At 36.6% G+C, this 20517-nt stretch overlaps 1 protein-coding gene across 4 annotated transcripts in view; it reads right to left on the bottom strand.

Annotated features, from left to right (window-relative positions):
* The window catches only part of LOC139134789 (receptor-type tyrosine-protein phosphatase gamma-like), a 102292-nt gene that overhangs the window by 37466 nt on the left and 44309 nt on the right, over nucleotides 1-20517 (bottom strand). For all 4 annotated transcript variants that reach the window (XR_011552867.1, XM_070701849.1, XM_070701850.1 and 1 more), the window contains 4 exons: nucleotides 18298-18386; nucleotides 2942-3039; nucleotides 1041-1134; nucleotides 423-502 (listed from right to left, as the gene is read on the bottom strand). Coding sequence is in view for 3 of the 4 variants with exons in the window: in XM_070701849.1 (XP_070557950.1) it covers nucleotides 423-502; nucleotides 1041-1134; nucleotides 2942-3039; nucleotides 18298-18386 (361 nt within the window). In the remaining variant the exon portion in view is untranslated. The remainder of the gene's footprint in view (nucleotides 1-422; nucleotides 503-1040; nucleotides 1135-2941; nucleotides 3040-18297; nucleotides 18387-20517) is intronic.

Raw genomic sequence — 20517 nt, 5'->3', positions numbered from 1 at the left:
AGCTGTCTCTGTAAAGTGGTTTTTGAAAGTTTTTGAAAAGCATATCATAAGGAGTCCACTTGTCAAGTACAGAGACTACAATTCAATGGTCATTGAGCATTTTGGCAGGCATAGTAGCAACGTCTATATTTTCACATTGGTGAAGTGGAAACTGCAATAACTTAAGCACTGATAATGACAATCTTATGGAATCCACTACAAAAATCTGCCCCACGGATTATGTTAGTTTCAAATTCTGCACTGAAATAATTTCACATAGTAATATGTACTGATGCAGCTATAGAATAACCAGGAGTGTTTTGCAAAAATACATGTGAAAGACGTACATGCATTGCCATTTCAAGTAAACGGCACACACAATTTTCTAACAGTGTGTCTGGTAGAGTATTATACATTATACAACTTGGTAAATATACACTTACATCGACATAGTTGGCGTTTATGTAATCAGTATGCTTTTGTTTAGAACTTAATGGTGTCAGCTGAACTCTGCTCTGATCATCTGTAGAAAAGAAAGAATTAAATCATTAGAATGGGTTGTTTTTACACATAATTACATGTATAATGTACTGACTCACCATATCAACAGGCAATATACTGTAATTCTTAATCTCCAGAAAAAATAGCACAATAAGCTGTTAACATTTTCCAACCATTTAACCATGTTGAACAGAATGGCTTAATTTTCAGCATAATTTGTATCATACCATGGATATGGTAGGAAAGGGCCTAATAATCCTATTTCTACCAGGCTCCATCAGCAAACCATAGATTTAAATACAACTTGGGAGAAAAAGGATTAAACAGCTTTACAGAGGTAACATGTGTATATTGTTAACAATATTTGACACACATAACATTGCCACAACAAGGAGATGGAATGCCACAAATCTGAACTAACAACTGTTAGCTATACAGATATAAAAATATCTCATTGCTTGTGCCAATAAAGTAACAAGACAACACATCATGAATGCTTCCAAACAAACTAAAATCTGTCCATACAGTAACCGCTGATATGTGAATAGTAAAGTACTTACATGCCACAATATCAAGGTATCTATTCTTATTTTTGTTTTCAGGCAATTTTGAATGCAAACATGACAGATGTTTGGTAGATATCTTGCGTATATCCTGAAAAGAAAAATAATAATTTCATAGAGTATTAGAAAGTTAAAATGTCGAATGCAGGTCAGTTTGATCCTGTCCTGAGACAGAAAACTTTTGTAAATGCAAGTCAGGAAATCAAGTTGGGTAAAACTGTTTTGTGTGAGAGTATTTCAAACCTGCTCACATGTACATATTAATATATTTTAGTGCTTGTGACAAATAATTTGGGGATGTTGTACATACATTTAAATGAAGAGGATGACAATCATTTTAAGGACTAAAGATCCACTTCTAATGTCAGGGAGTGGAAATTTTGACAAAAAGTGTTTATCCCTAACTGAAAGTGTGAAGGTATAAATCAGGTGCATGAGTTGATGTTTCTGTCTACAAACAACAAACAGTTTTAAAAATATTTATTGACACCAGAACAGCAAAACTGGATCACTGCCTGCAAAATTCTAAAATCGTCCACATTTGTTCCGCTGATTGTGAGTTTCTGATTTTCCTGTACGTGGATATTTTTGTTCGTCTCTTTTGTGAAACAAGACAGCTAAACTTCCTGCCATTGTCAATGAGACAGACATTCTTAAAATTCATTGCAATGGTACAGCCTGGGATCACGTTGCGTACAAATATGTTACATGTGCACTGTTTGGGAGTTTTGTGTTGTACGTACATGTGGAACCAATAAATTGTGTTGAGGTTTCAATTCAGTCGGGATTTCAATTTTTGTTTCTAATTTTTTAGTGTCAAACTGGGTTTAGTAAAGTCTTTGTGACTTTGACTTTGTTCGATAGCTGGTAGCTGTCATTCTTCAGAAATCTTTACAGTACTGTTGTGACATTTGCTGGGCGGCATGCAACAATTTACTGCAAACATAGACAATAGGCTTCTGTTCCACTGCCTATGCTGCAAAGTATTCACAAGCATTGTTGTCCATAGGTGCGCAATATTCATTAAGGTAGAATATGCCTTGGGGACAGATATTCAGATGCTCAAACTTTTACAATACTGATTTGGTATACCACTTGTGAGGAATTACAGTATATTGAAGCTCATGACGTAAATAAAGTTTTCATCGGCTTAGTTTTGTGAACATTGAAAAATCTATTCTTTCCCATAGAGTTAACATAGGCATCGCGGCCATCTTTAATTTTTGAATACTGGTAAAACTCAGTTGATTTGTTCCTTTGGTATCAAAATTTGCACAGTGACTCCTGAATTTTATTCTTGATTTTAAAATAGAATGGTTGAAAGTTTCTCAACAAAACTTTGGGCAAAAGTTTGAAGTCTTTCATTTTCAATGTATTCACTCAGTGTTGATAAGAAATTAATTGTCATGCCAACATCTTGCAGGCCTTAGGGCATGAAGACGTTTTGATTGATACGCACTACAGTTGGAGTGTGCAACATGAAAATTCAGAATACTGCCATTGATAATGAAATATTATAGTTCAATTCGCCTACTTAAACAATACCTATCTGATATATTGCGCAAGTGAATGCTATGAACTCATGCTATATTTTACCTCTGGAAGTTGAATCATCAATAAGTCTTGAAAGTCAATCAACAAAAAGGTCTCAAATTTCACAGGCGTATTTTTTATTGCATTGACACACATATGTACACAGTGCATCAAGTTTCATGATTGATTTTGCTTTATCCTTTTACAAATATTGAATGTAATAATCACATTAGTTAGTGATATGTAAAGGAATATTTCACAGGAAATCATTGTGGTTATGTATGAGGAACAGCTCTGTATTATTAGAATACATGCAAACTAAAATTAAACATGGAATTACATAAAAGAGAGTATTTGATCCCTACCTCATATTCAACAGAGAAGCCATGGTCGCTGTCTGCATGGAGCGCCATCACATGCTTTTCAAAGTCCTCTTTTGCTATACTCTGAGTGGCTAATACAGCTGGACACAAAACAAAACAGTCATTGTCACATAAATGAATTATGTACATATTATAAGTGCTTGAACTAAACCAAGAGTGAATACCAGTCCAATACTTTGGACATGCATACACTTAGACTGTTAAATTAATTTCAAAGAAATATCCACATTTATGACATGCCATATGTTAATATTCAGATATCAAATAGGATTTCATGGTACAGCGTACACAGAATTCATAGTACTGTACTAGAGAATAATGACAAAAATCACGGAGGAAACAGGGTTCGAAATTAATTTTTTTGTTTGGTGGTCAAGTTTGACCACCAGATTCAAATTTTGGTGGTCAATTGCAAAATTTGGTGGTCCAAAAAATTAGTAATATCAGAGTGTAATTCTTGTGGAGGTTGGGGTCCATGGGGGTGAATAGTGGGCTGTACATGCTGCTTTGGAACCATTTCACCATGCTGCTACACATGTTAAGTTGGTTTACATGTATGTGGATGCCCAGTAAATCCACTGGAAAATTTTCAGTCATTTACAGATCAACTTGACTACTGCATGAGTGACTGACTGACTGGTTATATGCAAAGGACTTGAGTTACAGATTTTAAGTTTTGACAGAATTACTGTGTAATAAAGAAATGACAATTACTGCTTGTATAACATGACAATTATTGCATTTTTTTGGACTATCATGAAGTTTTGTATGTGTCACTTTAATGACTATAGACGAAATTTGCTAGGAGATGTTATTCAACGTTTGCAGATTTTATCACAATAATCATAGTAGTAAACAGTAAAACAAAGAGAGACATTGTCTATTTAAAGGAACACTCAGTTAGATAGATAGATTTATTTCAGTACTACTGGCCTCCGGCCAAAAAGTACAAAAACAAGAGCAGTACATAAGATACGGATCGCTAGCAATTGACAAAGTAGTTTTACAGTCCATATGATAAGCAAACAAGGTTTACAAGTTGAATCTTTGATTATTTAAAACATCATCACGAAGCTGAGTGGCAGAAAAAATGTAGTTTCCTAGTTTTCTTAAAGTTGTGGTATTTATGGAAGACAGAAGTATCTTAAATTTGTATAAAAGCGGTGGATTATAATAATAGGGAGCAATAAATTTACAGCGCAGGTCTCTATACCTTGGGCAAACAAGGAGAAAATGATATTCTTCTTCCACAACATTCAGACTTCATATTTTGCAAAGTCTCTCAGCTCTTGGGACATTATTCCAACGGCCAGTTTCAACCTTTAAAGTATGTGCAGAAGTTCTTAATTTACAGGTTTTCTTTATACAAAGTAAATATGGCTCTAAAATAAGTTCTTTTTTAAATGAATCATAAGTATCCGACTTCCGTGATTCACTAATATCGTCTGACCATAACTGCATATCGATATCAATAAGTCTTTGTTTAAATATTTTTTAAAATATTGCTTCATCTCCAACTCCTTGATGTTCCCACACTCACCAAAACCATAACATTGCAATAAATATCGAACGCTCTTAGCCCAAAAATCATACCTACTTAGATTAATGTTATTGACCTGGTATTCATAACATTTGTATGTTAATCTATTTTTGTCCATTTTCAAAATTCTAAGCCAATATTTTACAATTCTACAGTACTGTGGTACCTTTAAAGAGACTCTACCCAATTCACCTCTCATGGCTGTAACTGGTGTGTTAGAAAACAGCTTTAAAAGAAAACGTAACATGTGATGTGATGGATTTTTTCTATATCTTTAGCAGGATGAAATCCCCAAATTTCTGTGCCATAAAGAAGGATTGGAAGAATTTTGCAATCAAAAATATCCAAGGCAAGTTTAACAGGAAGAGTGCCAAATTTAAGCAAGCAGCTCTTCAAACTGAAAGGGCACTATTAGCCTGTTCACTTAAACACTTCTGGGCATGAAACCATTTCCCAGTCCAGGAGAAAACCAGACCTAGATAATTTTGGAATGAAGTTACCATCAAACGTTGCCCATTGTAAAACCATTTTTCATAGTTTTTCAAAGCACCACCTCTTCTAAATACAATGATTTTAGTTTTACCAATATTTACATTCAACTTCCACTGGCTACAATATTCATAAAGTTGATTTAACAAGCGTTGTAATCCTATTCTTGAGCTACTAATAAGGGTCAAATCATCTGCAAACAGTAAATAAATGATTTTAAGAAGACCAACTTCAACGCCAGAAAAATGCTGAGTGTTTCCCAAGGTTTCTCCTATATCGTTTACAAACATAGTGAACAATAGCGGAGATAATACAGATCCTTGTTGGACACCAAATTTACATTGAAACAAGTCTGTAATACCATTCGGTGTTCGTACACTGGCCTTTACATGTTGGTACATTGAAAATATTACCTTGTACATTTTACCCTTTACACCTGATTTAAGCAATTTATAAAACATAGACAAGTGATCAATCCTATCAAACGCTTTTTCAAAATCGATGAAAGCTACATATAACCTCCCCTTTTTGTGTGCTAAATATTTAGAAATAATTGTTTGCAGTATAAAAAGGTTATCTGAAGTACAATATGACTTTCGGAAGCCTGCCTGTTCGTCAACAATCGGATGATTATTATCCAACCAACTACGCAATCTGTTGTCTAGAATACTACAAAATATCTTACCAATGATTGGCAACAAAGTAATTCCTCTATAGTTGTTGACACATTCTGTGTCACCCTTTTTATAAATTGGAACAATTACACCCTGTGCCCATTCAGAAGGGAAATTCCCCGTATTTAAAACTACATTGAAAAGCTTACAAACCATTTCTCGAGCTAAGAGTGGGCACTTTTTATAAAAATCTGGAGAAATCCCATCCATTCCAGGCGCTTTACCAGCCTTGAGTTTATTTATACACTTGTCTATTTCCTCTAAGGTAATCGCTGCGTTCAAAGAGTCGGTATCATCTACTCCATTATCCCCTTCTATTTGAAAGCTATTTACAAAGTCTTTGATTTCATCATAAAAGTCTACAAAATCCACATTTTCAAGACCTGGTGTATTCAAAAGGTTAACAAAGTAATTAAACCACTGATCTCTTACTATGTTGGAAGATGAAGCGATATCGCTAGAGGGCGTTCGAATTGACACCTGGCTGCAATTTCGTGTCCCGATTTCTTGGTGTTTTTTCATGATAGACGGACTTTTGGTCATAGTGTATCATACTGTTGAATAGCTAAAGTGTTACTGGTCAGCCTGGAAGTTCAGTTCTGGAAATGGGAGTCTCTATAGAACAGTGGAGAATGAGAATTGGTACGTTCGAGCATCCACCGAGTGGTACAGGTGTTCGCGGCCATTTTGATGTCAATGGTAATACCGTTTGTTTGGCTGTTCGTCTTGCGTTGATATCTTTGTTGCTGTTGTCTGGAGATATTGAAAGTAACCCTGGTCCTAACCAAAGTAGCCAACAATCCTCCGAGAAACGACGTACAAGGCAAACTACGCTTTTTTCATCAAATCCTGCTGCAAACAACGAAAGTGTTGAACTCGGAGATGTTATGCAGGAGTTACGTAACATGAAACTTGACCTGGGTAGGAAAATGGATAGAATGGCCAATGAATTGAACAAAAAGATTGACAGTCTGGTTGAAGACATCCAAGACGTAAAACAGGAGCTTCTCGAAGCTCGAGAAGAAACAGCGCGATTGACCGAAGAAAACAAGAATCTGAACGACCAAGTCAACGATTTGACAAACGATCTCGATTCCGTTAGAGGCCAAATGAAACGGGATAATTTATTATTCAAAGGCATTAGCCAGGACGATGACGAAACGTGGGATCAGTCCGAGTCAAAGGTGAAATCATTCATAACGGACAAATTAGGCATAATGGTGACAATATCGAGTTCGACAGAGTCCATCGGCTTTCAAGTTCTCGAGTTCGGCCACAACCAATAATAGCGAAATTCGCCCGCTATCAACAACGAAAGCAGGTATACGAGGCAGCTAAAGTTCTGAAAGATACAGATTTCAAGATAACAGAAGATTTTACGCAAAGAGCTAGAGATAAAGAAGAAAACTTGGTCACCATCTAGCATCAGCAAGAGCACAAGGAAAAAGGGCATTTTTATCGTACGATAAATTGAAAATAGACGGTGTTACATACGTCTACGATAGCGTTCGCGACGACATACGTCCGTTGTCGGATAGAAGATAGGGTAAAGGCCAAGGCCAAGATAACAAGAATCCGGATAGTGAAGAGGACATATTTTGTGATTCTTTTGAACCGAACGTTTTTCATGAATCACCATCAATAAGAAATCTGCCAAGACTTCATTGTACCTTTTGGAATGTCCATGGTTTGGCTTCTAAGATATGTGATGTTGATTTTATTTCGTATTTACAAAGTTTTGATTTAATTTGCTTGACAGAAACGTGGATTTCAGAAGGTTTTAGTTATGCTATGCCTGGCTTTAAATCCTTTCACAAATCAAGGTCCAAACGCTCTAAATTTGGCAGACACCCTGGTGGTATTAGTATATTTACAGTGAGTCACTCTGCTTGAAAATCAACACAGTGTCAAGTATTTCTGATAATATTGTTTGGATTTTTCTTTATGACCAAATCCCTGCGAAAATACCTGTAATATTATTTTCGCTGTTGTGTACGTTGCGCCGGATAACACTGCTAGTGCTATCTCTAATAGTACACTGGAAATTTTGGAACAAGAGTTCGCTCAATTTGTAAGTGATTTTCCTAGTTCACAGTTCTATGTCTGTGGGGATTTTAACGCCCGTTCAGCGAACGAGGCGGACTTTACAAATGATAGTGTGATGAAATATGTGTCCTGCGATTCTGAAATTTTGAGCGATTCAGAAATCGATATTCCATTACGTATTAATAGTGACAACGTATGTAATATCGCTGGAAGGAAATTTCTTGATTTCTGTAAAACAACAGATTTACGCATTGTAAATGGTAGGCTATTTAAAGAAATGGGCAGTGGAGATTTTACTTTTATTAGTGATATTGGATCCAGTGTTATTGATTATCTCCTTACTCATTCACGTAATTTTCCGAGTATTGTCCAGTTTTATATTGATACTAGAATAGAGTCTGATCATCAACCTTTAGTATTCGATGTTAGTTTTCAACTTCCCCCAAAAACTACGAGAAATGCTAATCTTAGAATTATTGGAAATCAGATATGTAGAAGTGAACATGACATGTCTTTTGTCAAGTATGTATGGGACAATGATGAACAGATGGGTTTTCTGAATTATTGGGATTCTCTTGAATGCAGGGAACACATGGAGGAATTTCAAGCTTCCATCGATAATTTGAATGTTGATCAAGCTGCAGGCTGTCTTTTGAATATGTTGAAATCTGCTGCCAGTCGAATGAAACACACTTGTACACTTGACCCGGGTCTCGTGACAGACTGCGTTGTGTTGAAACACATGGTATGATAATGAATGTAAGAATTTCAAACGTATTGTAAATTTGAAGCTAAATAGGTACAGAAACAATAGAACCAATCAAAACTTAGAAGAGTTAAAGAATTTAAACGTCAATATAGAAAGTTGTTGACATACAAAAAGAAAGAGAAGTGTACTCACAATTTAGACAAGTTGGTTTTTTGCCGCCAACCAACCTAACTCAAGGAACACTCAGTTGAGTAATGGAGTGGGGTTGAAGGACTGACATTGAACCACAGTGGAGGGACTGTGATTGAACAGACAAGACGTGTACTACATACTGCTAAAATACAATGTATCTATCTCTGAGGACAATATATTGTTTCTGGATACTCCTAGCAATAAACTGTGAGAGGCATGTAAGATTTACAGCTCTGCAGTGCACTATTGTGACCTCCAACAGTGTTTCATCTAGGATGCTACACCAGGGGGGGGGGGGGACTGGTCCCCCTCTGCAGGAATTTTTGAGGGGGATTTTAAAATTTTTTTTTTGGGGGGGAGATTTAACTAAAACATATAACCAAGGCTTTACAGGTAACTTTTAATGTTGCAATGATGTCACTTGTGATACACATACTACAAACCATAAATCACTTGCTTACACAATCCAAGCTGCTGGCTGCAAACACCATCCTATATAAGATGTTTTCAAAAGTCAACAAATTTGAGTATCTCTATTGTGAATGTATGTAGAGCTTAGAAGAGTGGCGGATGGCTCATTAATATTCGAAAGCATTAATATTCCTGGAAAACGTAGCGTAATTTGTATGCTACAATATTCTGTATGTTTGTTAACAGCTAGCCATGTCCACTGTACATGAACCTTCAAGGGATTTTTTTCATTTTTAACTGAACTGTGTGTACTTACACAAAGCAAGAAAAATCTTTAGTAGTTATAAAGGAATGCTTTCCTATCTTCTGAAAAAATAATATATATTTGTTTGTCACGTTTTTACTGTGCTTATATCATCCCTAACCACAGCAGAGTTTGGATCAAGATTGCCCTATACAAACCTGTTAGCTGTATTTTTCTAGTGACCTAGCTGGTCTTGTAGTCTTGTGCGCAGACTCAGTAAAGTTAAAACGAACAACTTAGGAGGTCTCTGTCTGCCGTGTTTTGAATGTGGAGTTTCTCGATGTCAGATTCGCTCCAATTGCTTTTTGTCAGTCATTTTACAGTGGGAAAATAACAAACAGGAATGTTGGTTGTCATCAACAGTTAACTTTAGGGTTTATTTGCCCGAAAAATAAGTCAATGTTTGTTCACTGAATTCAAAAACCGGGCCCATTGACACTACAGCTTGCTTGTGACTCTCATTGCATGCAATCCCATTACAGTGCCAATGTCATTCGCTGAACTGAAAACGTTTCTGTAACAGTAGAGTCAAATTTCCGAGTCAATTTTTGCTACCAGAATTATTTTCATAGTGTTACGGACATTCATACTATGCACAAAAACTTCAGTTTGTCCCCTGTTCTCGATCGTACAGAGATAATGAGACAAGGGCAATGAACTTTTGTGAACGTAACTCTCAATGGGCTGACATGCTTTCATATGCAAAATCAGCTACGGAAAGTACAAAAAGTATCAAAATCGAACTAAAATTAGTTCCTTTCATGTAAATGTTCTTGCTACACTATACAATGCCTGTTGCCAAAGTATTAACAGGTGCCGATCAAAGCATTGAAGTGTGACACCCATGATATTTGGATATGCCATTCCAGCCAGCTCAGTGCAGTGCGCGATGGGTCGCCCCTTCTACGTACACTTGGCGGCGCGCAGCACACCCGGGCAGCACACCAAACTTCGAGGAGGAATCGCGCAATCGCGCAGTCTAGATGAAACACGTACAAAATAAAATAAGTTACACTTCTAAGATAATTACTTCGGCGATATATGTACGTATCCCCCTATTTACGCTACTAAAATGTAGGTGGAATGATCCAGAAGAACGCAAAGTCAACGTTAGAGTTTGCCACACAATGCCGACAATGATTGACAGATGAAGCAGGAGCCAGGAATTTTCCATTCTGCACGATGGGGATCATGAAATAAATAAAATGACTATCATAAAAAATAACTCTGTTTCATTATTTTTTTATTTAATGTACATCATTACTTTTCAGGTTTTTTCGCTTTGATACAAAAATCTGATGATTTTCTTCGCGTAAATTTTTGCATTCACAAACGTAACAGTAGTCGTAATCCCTAGTAGAAATGGTATGATCCACAATTGTTTACGATTATTGACCTCTTTGCGTGCAACGAATGTGAAACACTGTATCTATTTTCACACGTTCGACTACTTTGATTAACTTGTCACACTTACAAACTAGGTCAACCTCAGAACACGTGCACACGTCAAAATCTGATCGATGATTTTCTTCGCTTAAATTTGAATGCGTTCGACAAACCATGGAGGTACAAAATGTAGTAGAGAAGGAGTCACAACTGAGATAATTACGTTTATTACTATTGTGCACCATTGTTTAACTCTTTAAGTGCCCCATAGTATATGTAGAAATGCCAGGGGTCTATGAAACACTGAACTAATATTCACCACGGCACAAACAGAGCTCTTGATATGCAGACACTGTCTTTTCATCCCAGACAACCTATATATATTCCAAGAGGGCAATGACTGAATTTTCAGATTTCCCCCTAAAATATGCAAATTAGCTCAGAATATGCAAATTAGCTCTATTTGCATAAATTTGCAAATAAGGAGAAAGTTGTAATTGAAAGGCTTTCAAACAAATTGGGAGCAGTTTTTTCATGTTTATTTATAACAACCATTTATTATTCACCCATGTATCGATGAACCTTTCAAACTTTTCACCAAAAATATGTAGATTAGTAGGGAATATGCAAATTAGCATTATTTTTGTATAAATTAGTTTCATAGGAAGTGTTTCAAACAGAGATGATGCACAATTGCCGTTTTTCTCTATCACAACCATTTGTTATCTGACGCATGTATTGAACTTTTGGACTATTTCCAAACTATGTGATTAGTCAAGAATATGCAAATTAGCAATATTTGCATAAATTTGCATCATAAATAGGGAGCTTCTAATTAGAACGCACCTCGAGGACAGACATTTGGACTCTCAAACTTTTACAATTCTCTTCTGATATACCACATGTGGGGGTTCATTTTAAAGCTCTTGGTGAAAGAAAACTTTTCAGCGGCTTCGTTTTTCAAAATTCAAAAATTTTTATGTTTGTCCATAGAGTAAACATAGAGATGGCGGGCATTTTGAATTTCTAATATCGGTAAATCTTGGGTAATTTGTTTCTCTAGTACCAAAATTTGCACAGTGACCCCTATTTTTATTCTTGATTTTGAAAGGAAATGATTGAAAGATTCCTTGTGCCAGGAAAATTAGAGCAAAAGTTTAAGTCTTTCACTTTTGAGGTGCATACTACCTTTATGGAGACATCATGGTTCAGTGGTTAACATACTGGACTCACGATTGGAGGATGGTGAATTCGAGAGCGGCTAGGGTAATAGACTCACATTTTGAGGATGGTGAGTTCAAGACTTGAGCATTGCCATGATGGTGTGTCCTGGAGCTTTACTTCACTTCTCATTGCTTCTCCCCTATAAATATCCCTATGTATATCATGGGTCATTAGAAATATTGCAGTGCCAGTAATTTCTGTAGCTGTTCTGTATCCCACAAGCCTTCAACAAATTTGATGATCCAAGGTGGAGGTAATGATCATCCAATACAAGTAACCGACACATACCCAAATTATTGAACATATGAAATTCAGACTTTTCAACATCCACACCGGGTCTTGAACTCACACTTATGACAAAATCTATTCTGAAAACTGAACAGTACATTTACTATTTCACGTCTGTTTTTATTTGACAATATATTCTGGTATATACATAATACAATGTCATTGATAAATATAATAAATATTCATTACAAAATTTTTGTTGACTTGGTCATTTATATTATTTCAATAAATATCAGGAAAGTTGTAAAATTTGTAAATATCTAAATCATAATCAAGTAAAATAATAAGCAATGATCCAATAAAAAGTGATAACTGAATAATTTCATTGATTTGTTCTCTTGAAATATTTGATATATAAAATCAATGCTACTTGACAATTGAAAATCAAAAAGATTCTGAACTTTGTGTGAATTGCAGCTGTAATGAGAAATTGGCTTCAAGCAACAATACAGTAATAATATATAGCAAGGCTAACTATGACTCTCCACAAGGAAAGATTATTTCTGCATTTCACAAGTAATGATACAGGGCTATCTCAAATCCTTGTTAGAAGGACACAATGGCCAATTCTTGTATATTTTCTATAGATCAAGAGCACATACATCAAATTCTGTGTCATCACATCTTTCAAACACTTACAATTATATGGCCAGGTAAATCAAAGTATACAAGTATACTAATGCAATTCATCAAACAAACAGAAGCAAGTTGTCCTCTCAATAGTTTCTAACAACACCAATGGCAAAAAGTTTACTTATTTCTTTCGTATTAAAATAACCAATATACACTGCCTGACAATGCTGATTGTCTTATTTCATTTCTTTCTCTCCATACTTTTTGCCAAGTTTGAAAGAAGTAGGAAAAAAGCCTGTTAAAATATGATTTTAGCCAGGAAAAAATTGAGACAAAATGGCTTCCAGCGACATATATTAGATTATATCATGAAAAATGCTCAGCTGTGTGTATAGGCAAATCATGGCATGTAAATTGTACATGTACTTGTGTTGGTTTGAAAGAGATTGGTCCAGGCATCCCTGAGTAATGGCATTGGACATGAAAAAATTGGTACAAATAATGGATGCCTGGTAGTCATGTAGTGGATTGTATAGTGAATTATATCATACCAGTATATTGATGGTGCAAATACAGAGATCTGATTGGTCGAGACGACGGATTAGATTTGAAAAAATCCATTGAATGGATGAAAAAATAAATAATAAATAGATATACTATAAATACTTTGATGCATAAGTGAAGTGACATATTTGCTGATGAAGCTGTATTGTTTTCTCCATTCTTAGAAATTGTATTTACAATTACAGTGAAATGGAGCAGGGCCAGTGGTAAAATACAATTTAGAGAAAAATTCAGTTATGATCAATATTGATATCAAACTAGACAACAGATCTGGAACCAATCATTTTTTCAGGCCCAGTTGGTCCATGAAGAACCAATACATGGGTTACACCAGGATTTGGACAACTGGATTATTGTTGCAGCTCCATTGAAATATGAAGTACTGACATACTGGTCACACCAGTGTTACACCAGAGTTTATAAATTTGTGATGTTTACACGGGGACCACTAGAAAAATGAGTCATAGGTCTAGGACAAGTTGGAAAAAAAATCTGGTCATGACTTTTATCTGTAAATCAGTCTGTCTAAATGTTAACTGAAAAATATGAAACTGCTATTGCCCAATAGGAAGCCTCGCTATAAATAAAAAATGCATTTTCTAAATAACTGTTTGTACATTTTTGAGTGTGTGATTGTCAAACAACAAATACAAATTGTCACCAGTTTCATCCTGAAGGAGTGGTAACAATGAAATGTAAATGTACAAACGCCCCTACAGATGGATTTCGCAACAATTTAACATGAATCAGACAATATATGTTCCACTGAAAGAACATGGCAAGTGAAGAAACATGACTGGTAACCACAGGCAAATTTAGGGCAATACAGAATATCAATGTAGATACTAGATGATGTCATCACATGCACAATATTCTGATAAAAATGCTTGAAGGTATAGTGTGGAGGCACACATTGCCAGAACTAATACCATGAAAATTCAAGATGCAATGTATGTGGAATATTGGAATGTAAAAAGGAAAATTCATATGTTCACTTTTCTACAAGAGCAGATGCTTTTGAAAGAAAAGAAAAACAGGAACTGGCTCACAAAATGGAGATTGCTACAACAAACAAGTATAGCATAAATTTACATTATTTCACTGCAATGAGTATATGACAGAAAATACTTGCATATCCATTAGATGTCTGATAACTACAAATCAGTCAGAAATAACCAACATAAGAGTGATGAGAATGGTGATCAATGAACATGGTGTTTGTCAATGCTGATCAAAAAGTGACATATGTTCAAGGTCAATAAACTCACAAATTTCCATGACTTTTGAAGTCATTCAAACTTTTTCTGCTCAACAAACATCAAACATAGGGATAATACTGATGTGTGCTAAATTTATTTCAGGATGAATAATTAGACAAGGAAATTTCTGAAAGATGATTATTTCAATTTGTTTTTGAATTATGGTTTTTCAGCTGTTGCATATAAATTTCAGACCAGGCTCACTAGATCAATTTTCAAGAAGATTCTTGGACTACCTAAATTGATTTTTCAAGATCTTTCAAGGATTGTATGAATCTTGTACATGTGATGACACATATTATGGCATGTCAATGATCTATGATGGTCAATTATCCATGACAATTATGACGTGGAATGCAGTCTCTGTGCAGTCAATTATTGCAATTAGTGCAAACAGTCCTTGATCGATGCCGAACGCCAGTAGGACGATTGGAGCATACGCAGCAATCTCGCTCTCTGTGACCTGGCAGTCTTCTCAGTTGATCCATGTTGTTGTTGTTATTGCCATTGTTATGTTCTTCATCATCACCATTACGAGTAGCCATGTGCTCTACTACTAATGTTTCAATCACCTCCTTGTAGAACTCTTCACGGGTAAATATGTGCTGATAAGTTGTGTTTTGCTTGTAGATGATGTACGCATTCAGCATCATTCTGCGAAGAATGTTAAATACCATCTTCTTCCAGTATTTCATGGATTTGTGTTCATCATTGTAAGCAAAGAGCATCATGTCACTGATGTCTACACCACACATGTACTTGTTGTATGTTGTAACGATGACAGGTTTAGGAGGGTTGTTATGATCTGGGTCATTCTGAGCTGGCTCATGAGTTGACAACATCAGTACTGGTTTGGGTTTTGACAGTTTTTCACGGTAGGCAGCACATAAGACCTCACCCTGTCTGGCATACACTGTTTCACCAACCTGGGGACGGGCATTTCTTATCATGGCAGGAATGAACCTTCTATTATGGTGAAGCGTTCCAGTCAGGTAGGTTTCCACGTCAAGCAGGTCTCGTGCGAGTGGAACACTAGTATAGAAGTTGTCGACCACTACATGATGAGATTTCCTCAATAACCGAGCTTCTCTGAGTAAATCAATGACAACATCATAGCCTAATCCATTTTCTCCACCTCGGTCTCGCCTGGCACCACCATATGCACGGAGTTGTAAATTATACATACTACCCATAATTTCATGCCAAACCTGTGATGATGTTTGTTTGGCATAAACTGGATAAGGTCACATCGATTTCTACTACCAACCATGCTTTCATCAATACTCAACATTTCCCTTGGTTTGTAGTGTTGTTTGAACTTTCTGTTACAGTGGTCAATCAAGTTCTGGAATTTATTTCGTGGATCGTGTCCAACTTCACCTCTGTCAGGAATTGCACGATTGTCAACTATGTGGAAAAACTTCAGCAAAAGTTGGAATCTGTTTCTTGAAAAAATCTTCCGGAACCAAGGTGTTGATTGAGAACGGTACTTTACCTCCCAGTAGTCGGCAATTCGATTTTTCTGAATCAGACCCATGTCTAAAATTACTGCAACAAATGCTTTGATTTCACTACCCGTCGTACAACCAGTACGTAACCATCGCCAGACTCTGGATGCGTGGCCCAAGGCTCTCTGATTCCGCTCGATAAAACTGGCGGCATAACGATTGGTTTCGATTACAAATGATCTGACAAATTCAATTGTAAAGAATAGCTGAAAGTAGGCAAGAGGGCTGGCATCTCTCGGTGGTGGACGAACGGGGCCCGTAGCTTCTTGTAAAATTACATGGTCACGAGCTGGCTCAGGCGGGAACACATTAAACCATGGATTGGGAGGCCTTGGATCAAATTCCTCACCTTCTAAATCAGTATCGCTGGATGCCTGTAAATCTAAGGCGTCACTGGCATCGCTTTCCGAAGACATTTCATATCGGTGAAAAAAGAAACACTGCATCGGCGAAGCAGACTACAAAATGTCAACAAACCGTCCGCCATGTTCTCTGAGTGACATCGTATCAACCCGTGACCCCTATGACCTCTCAAGTAAATTACATATTTGCGCACGTTCCAAGCCCCAAAAAATCACAAAAACGTAAATTTAGATGAACTTTGCGTTCATGAAGGGAATTTCGCCGTTTTAGATGAGGAAATCGGACATTCTCACAAAACTGTACTTCATTACGAGGACGTTTCAAAGGTCGGCCGATCGATCGGCCCGTGGCAATTTGCATAACAACAGGTGGGCCGATCGATCGGCCCGGGGGCACTCAAAGTGTTAATTAACACCCCTTTCCCGCCATCTGCGTTGCCGACGGTACCTTCGCAACCGAACCGGATGAAATTAACCTGGGTTTGCTCATGCGACTCAGTTTCTCCACAGTGTCATAACGCATGCGCAAAGACTGTATTTGCGTAGCTTGGGTCAAGTGCGTCATGATAGTGTGAGAACCGACACGCTCCTTCCACGAAAAGTGAAGTTACAAGGAATTAAGTTTTTTATTCTCAAAATCTTGGTAATTTTAACGTCGTTTTTTATATACTTTACATTCGATCGCAGGAACCTTTCCTTGTTAGAATGAAAGTTCTGATCACGAACTTTTCAATCATGTACTGAGTATGGTGCAGCGGACTGCAGCACTGCCGTGAGCGTGGGTTAAACTTGTAGCGTTTCCCGGGTGTTTAATGACGCGACGCGACGCCAGCGACGCCATAGGCGACGCTGCGTTTCAATGCATCGTACGTGTTGTTTTTATATCGCGACCATTCATTAAAGTCATGGACGTAGCAGTTAAAAGCTATGCTTTCTTATTTAACCTTATCATTAATGCCAGTACAACATGATAAAACACGGCAAGAACCAAGAACTGGATTTGGAAAAAGTTGGCGTGTTAACAATGCTGCTCTACGATGTATGGCATTTTTTTTTGTAATCGCAAGCTATCATCAACTCAGTCTCCGCGCCTTTGCAGATACAAAAGCTCCCTTCCTCAATTATCTGTTCCTCGACCTCTTTAACATCGTGTACATCAAAATCAGTGGAACGACTCGAACTTCCCGGCGCGACGCTTGGACACGTGACGCCATGTTTGAAGATCTGTCAACTGCCGAGGGACGGCCGAAACACCCGAACAACCCCGAACGAACTTAATCTTGATAACTCCTTGATTTTTTAGATAATAATTGGCGGTAAATTTTTACCGAATTACGGCCCTGGGCCGTTATTTAGCTACAGGTGTGAAGCAGACAATGTAGCCATTTTCTGTTTAACGGCCCTGGGCGTACTCTCAGAAAAATCCGGTAGTAAGTCCTGAGAAGACCTCTTGTCACTGAAGTGTGAGTACTTTTCTAACTCAAATACAATTATTTCCACATGTGAACCCTTTGCTTAGATGGGTATATGATTTCATACATAATCTTCCTTCCATGATTTGGACAGACTTTTGCTGTATCACATACCGGTACAGCTTTTCCTACTGGTATAAGTTTGAATTCCTTACACTTTTATACTTTAGTAGTAACTCCCTTATTAATCTGACTTTACACCCAAAGGCTACTGTGAGGGCTATTTCAGGTTGATAAACTGAGTAAAATAAGGGGAAACAATATGAATGTATAGAAAATTGATAGATAGTGATTCCAGTGTGCATTGGAATTCAGTTAACATTTATAAGATACTCACTCTTCAAATCTGGTAGACCAATTTCAAGTGATGGTTGCACAGGTGATGAGTCTGCTCGTGTATAGTAATGATTTGACTGCCTGGTCTTCCTGGAAAATTCCAAGGAGTAAAGACAAAGAGTTTACAGAACTTGAAAAAACTAAAAGAGGCAAAGGTTATATATCAGCTTTATCTGAACACAAAATGGTTAATTTGAGAAGACTTCCAATGGAAAACAAATGAGAATTCAACTTATCCATTGCAGTTACTTTTGACTACCGATATTCAACAAGGGATAATATTATTACCATTGTACACTAAAAATACAATGACTGCATTACACTGTTCATCAATATATGCCACCTTGAGATTCAAGAGTTCATTTCACATGAACTTCACTCAATTTAGAGGGAGCTAAGTCTTGAGTATTTCATACATGCACACTGTAGCATAACTGGTAGAGCACACGAACTGTCAAATTCTGGATGTAATAATTAAATCATGAACAGATCACAATGCAATGTACATTCTCCATTAATGATAAGTAATTACCACTTTGCACATAACAATATTGATAAATCTCAACTCAAGAATCAATCTGATTACCAGATATGAACTGAAAATGCTCACGTATTTCATTATACATTGCAATTATGTGTAAATTTGAACCTTTGCCACATGTTTGCAACTTCATTGAAAGTATTATGATCAACATATTGAACAATATTCACCACAGATTAATTCTAAAGGTCATTAAGTATACAAATACCGGTATGTAATTAACTGAAATAGAAATAATTACTGTAAATTCTTTGACTGCTGTCATTGTAGCAAGCATAGTTGCCTTTGGTCAAGTCCTTCAAGCTATACAGTGTATATGCCAAACTGTAAAAGCTCATTAGATATGCAAATTATAAATTAGCTGACATGAAAATGTGAAATGACTTTCGATATTGGTTTAACCTGGTATAATCATTAATGTACATAGTATGTTTTACCAACTTTGATCAAGTAAATCCAGGTATATATCCCTAATTAGGAAAGTTCATTAAATACGCAAATAAGGAATTGACAGAAATGATCTCATTAAGTATGCAAAATTAGGAATTGGCTGAAGTAATAATGTTTAATGACTTTCAATAATGTTGTATCATAGTATCTTTAATGTACATAGCAAGTTTCGTCAACTTTGGTCAATGCAGATAAATATCCCTAATAAGGAAAATAATTAAATATGCAAATAAGGAATTGGCTCAAGTAAAAATGCTTAATGCCTTTCATGTATATTGTATCATAGTAACTGCAATAAATGTAGCAAGATTCGTCAACTTTGGTCAAGTCAATTAAGATATACATCCCTAATATGCAAATGAGGAATTGGCTAAAGTTAAAATGCTTAATGACTTTCAATAATGTATTATTATAGTGTCTTCAATGTACACATCAAATCTCATCAACCTTAATCAAGTTAATTCAGATATATATTCCTAATTGGGAAAGTTCATTAAATATGGAAATTAGCATTTATCTTTCACGTCGCCCCTTAATACCTTTCACGGCTGATATATCTTGGTGGGATCAATATTTGTAGTAAATCTCATCAAATTGTGTACAGTCATTAACAAAAAGTAAGCAAGCTTCACCCACCAAAAACTAATCAGTTCTTGCCATTTGCAAACTGAATCTATGTACCAGATTTGATTCTGATCTGATGAGGCGTTTTTGAGACATCGGGCACACAGACAGAGAGACACATAGACACACAGACATCACTTCAACATAAGCTCACGTGTGTGAACACGTGAGCTAAAAATCAGGTGTAAGGATGGTGGCCTTTCTCTATCTTTGCTTGTCATTTGCTGTTCTCATTTGTTGACAGTTGCCTCACCACATCTGACCCACTGCCACAGGAAACCACGTTCAAATCTGGTGCATCAGCCAGAACAGAAAACCAATTAGAAAGAGGTTTACAACCACCATTTGTTATGGATTGCAGCATTGTATTTAAAAATGCAACATGATTGGCTCCTGCAAAGCATGAGATTTGAATGTAATCTTCAATGGCAGTTGGTTAGCTATGGTGAGGCGACTATCAGTTAAAGGCCTGTGTCAGGCATCAGATTGTCTTGCCAGGAAATTTACTTACTAGATAACAATTTCAATGGAAAACAAAAGGCTATGACACCTTCATAATTCTCTTACAGAGTAAAGCAGCCTCGATCCCTGGGAATTGAGTCCCCT

The sequence above is a fragment of the Ptychodera flava genome, chromosome 6 (genome assembly GCF_041260155.1).
Source record: "Ptychodera flava strain L36383 chromosome 6, AS_Pfla_20210202, whole genome shotgun sequence".
NCBI classification, from domain to species: Eukaryota; Metazoa; Hemichordata; class Enteropneusta; family Ptychoderidae; genus Ptychodera; species Ptychodera flava.
This window is presented reverse-complemented; position numbering and strand designations above follow the sequence as displayed.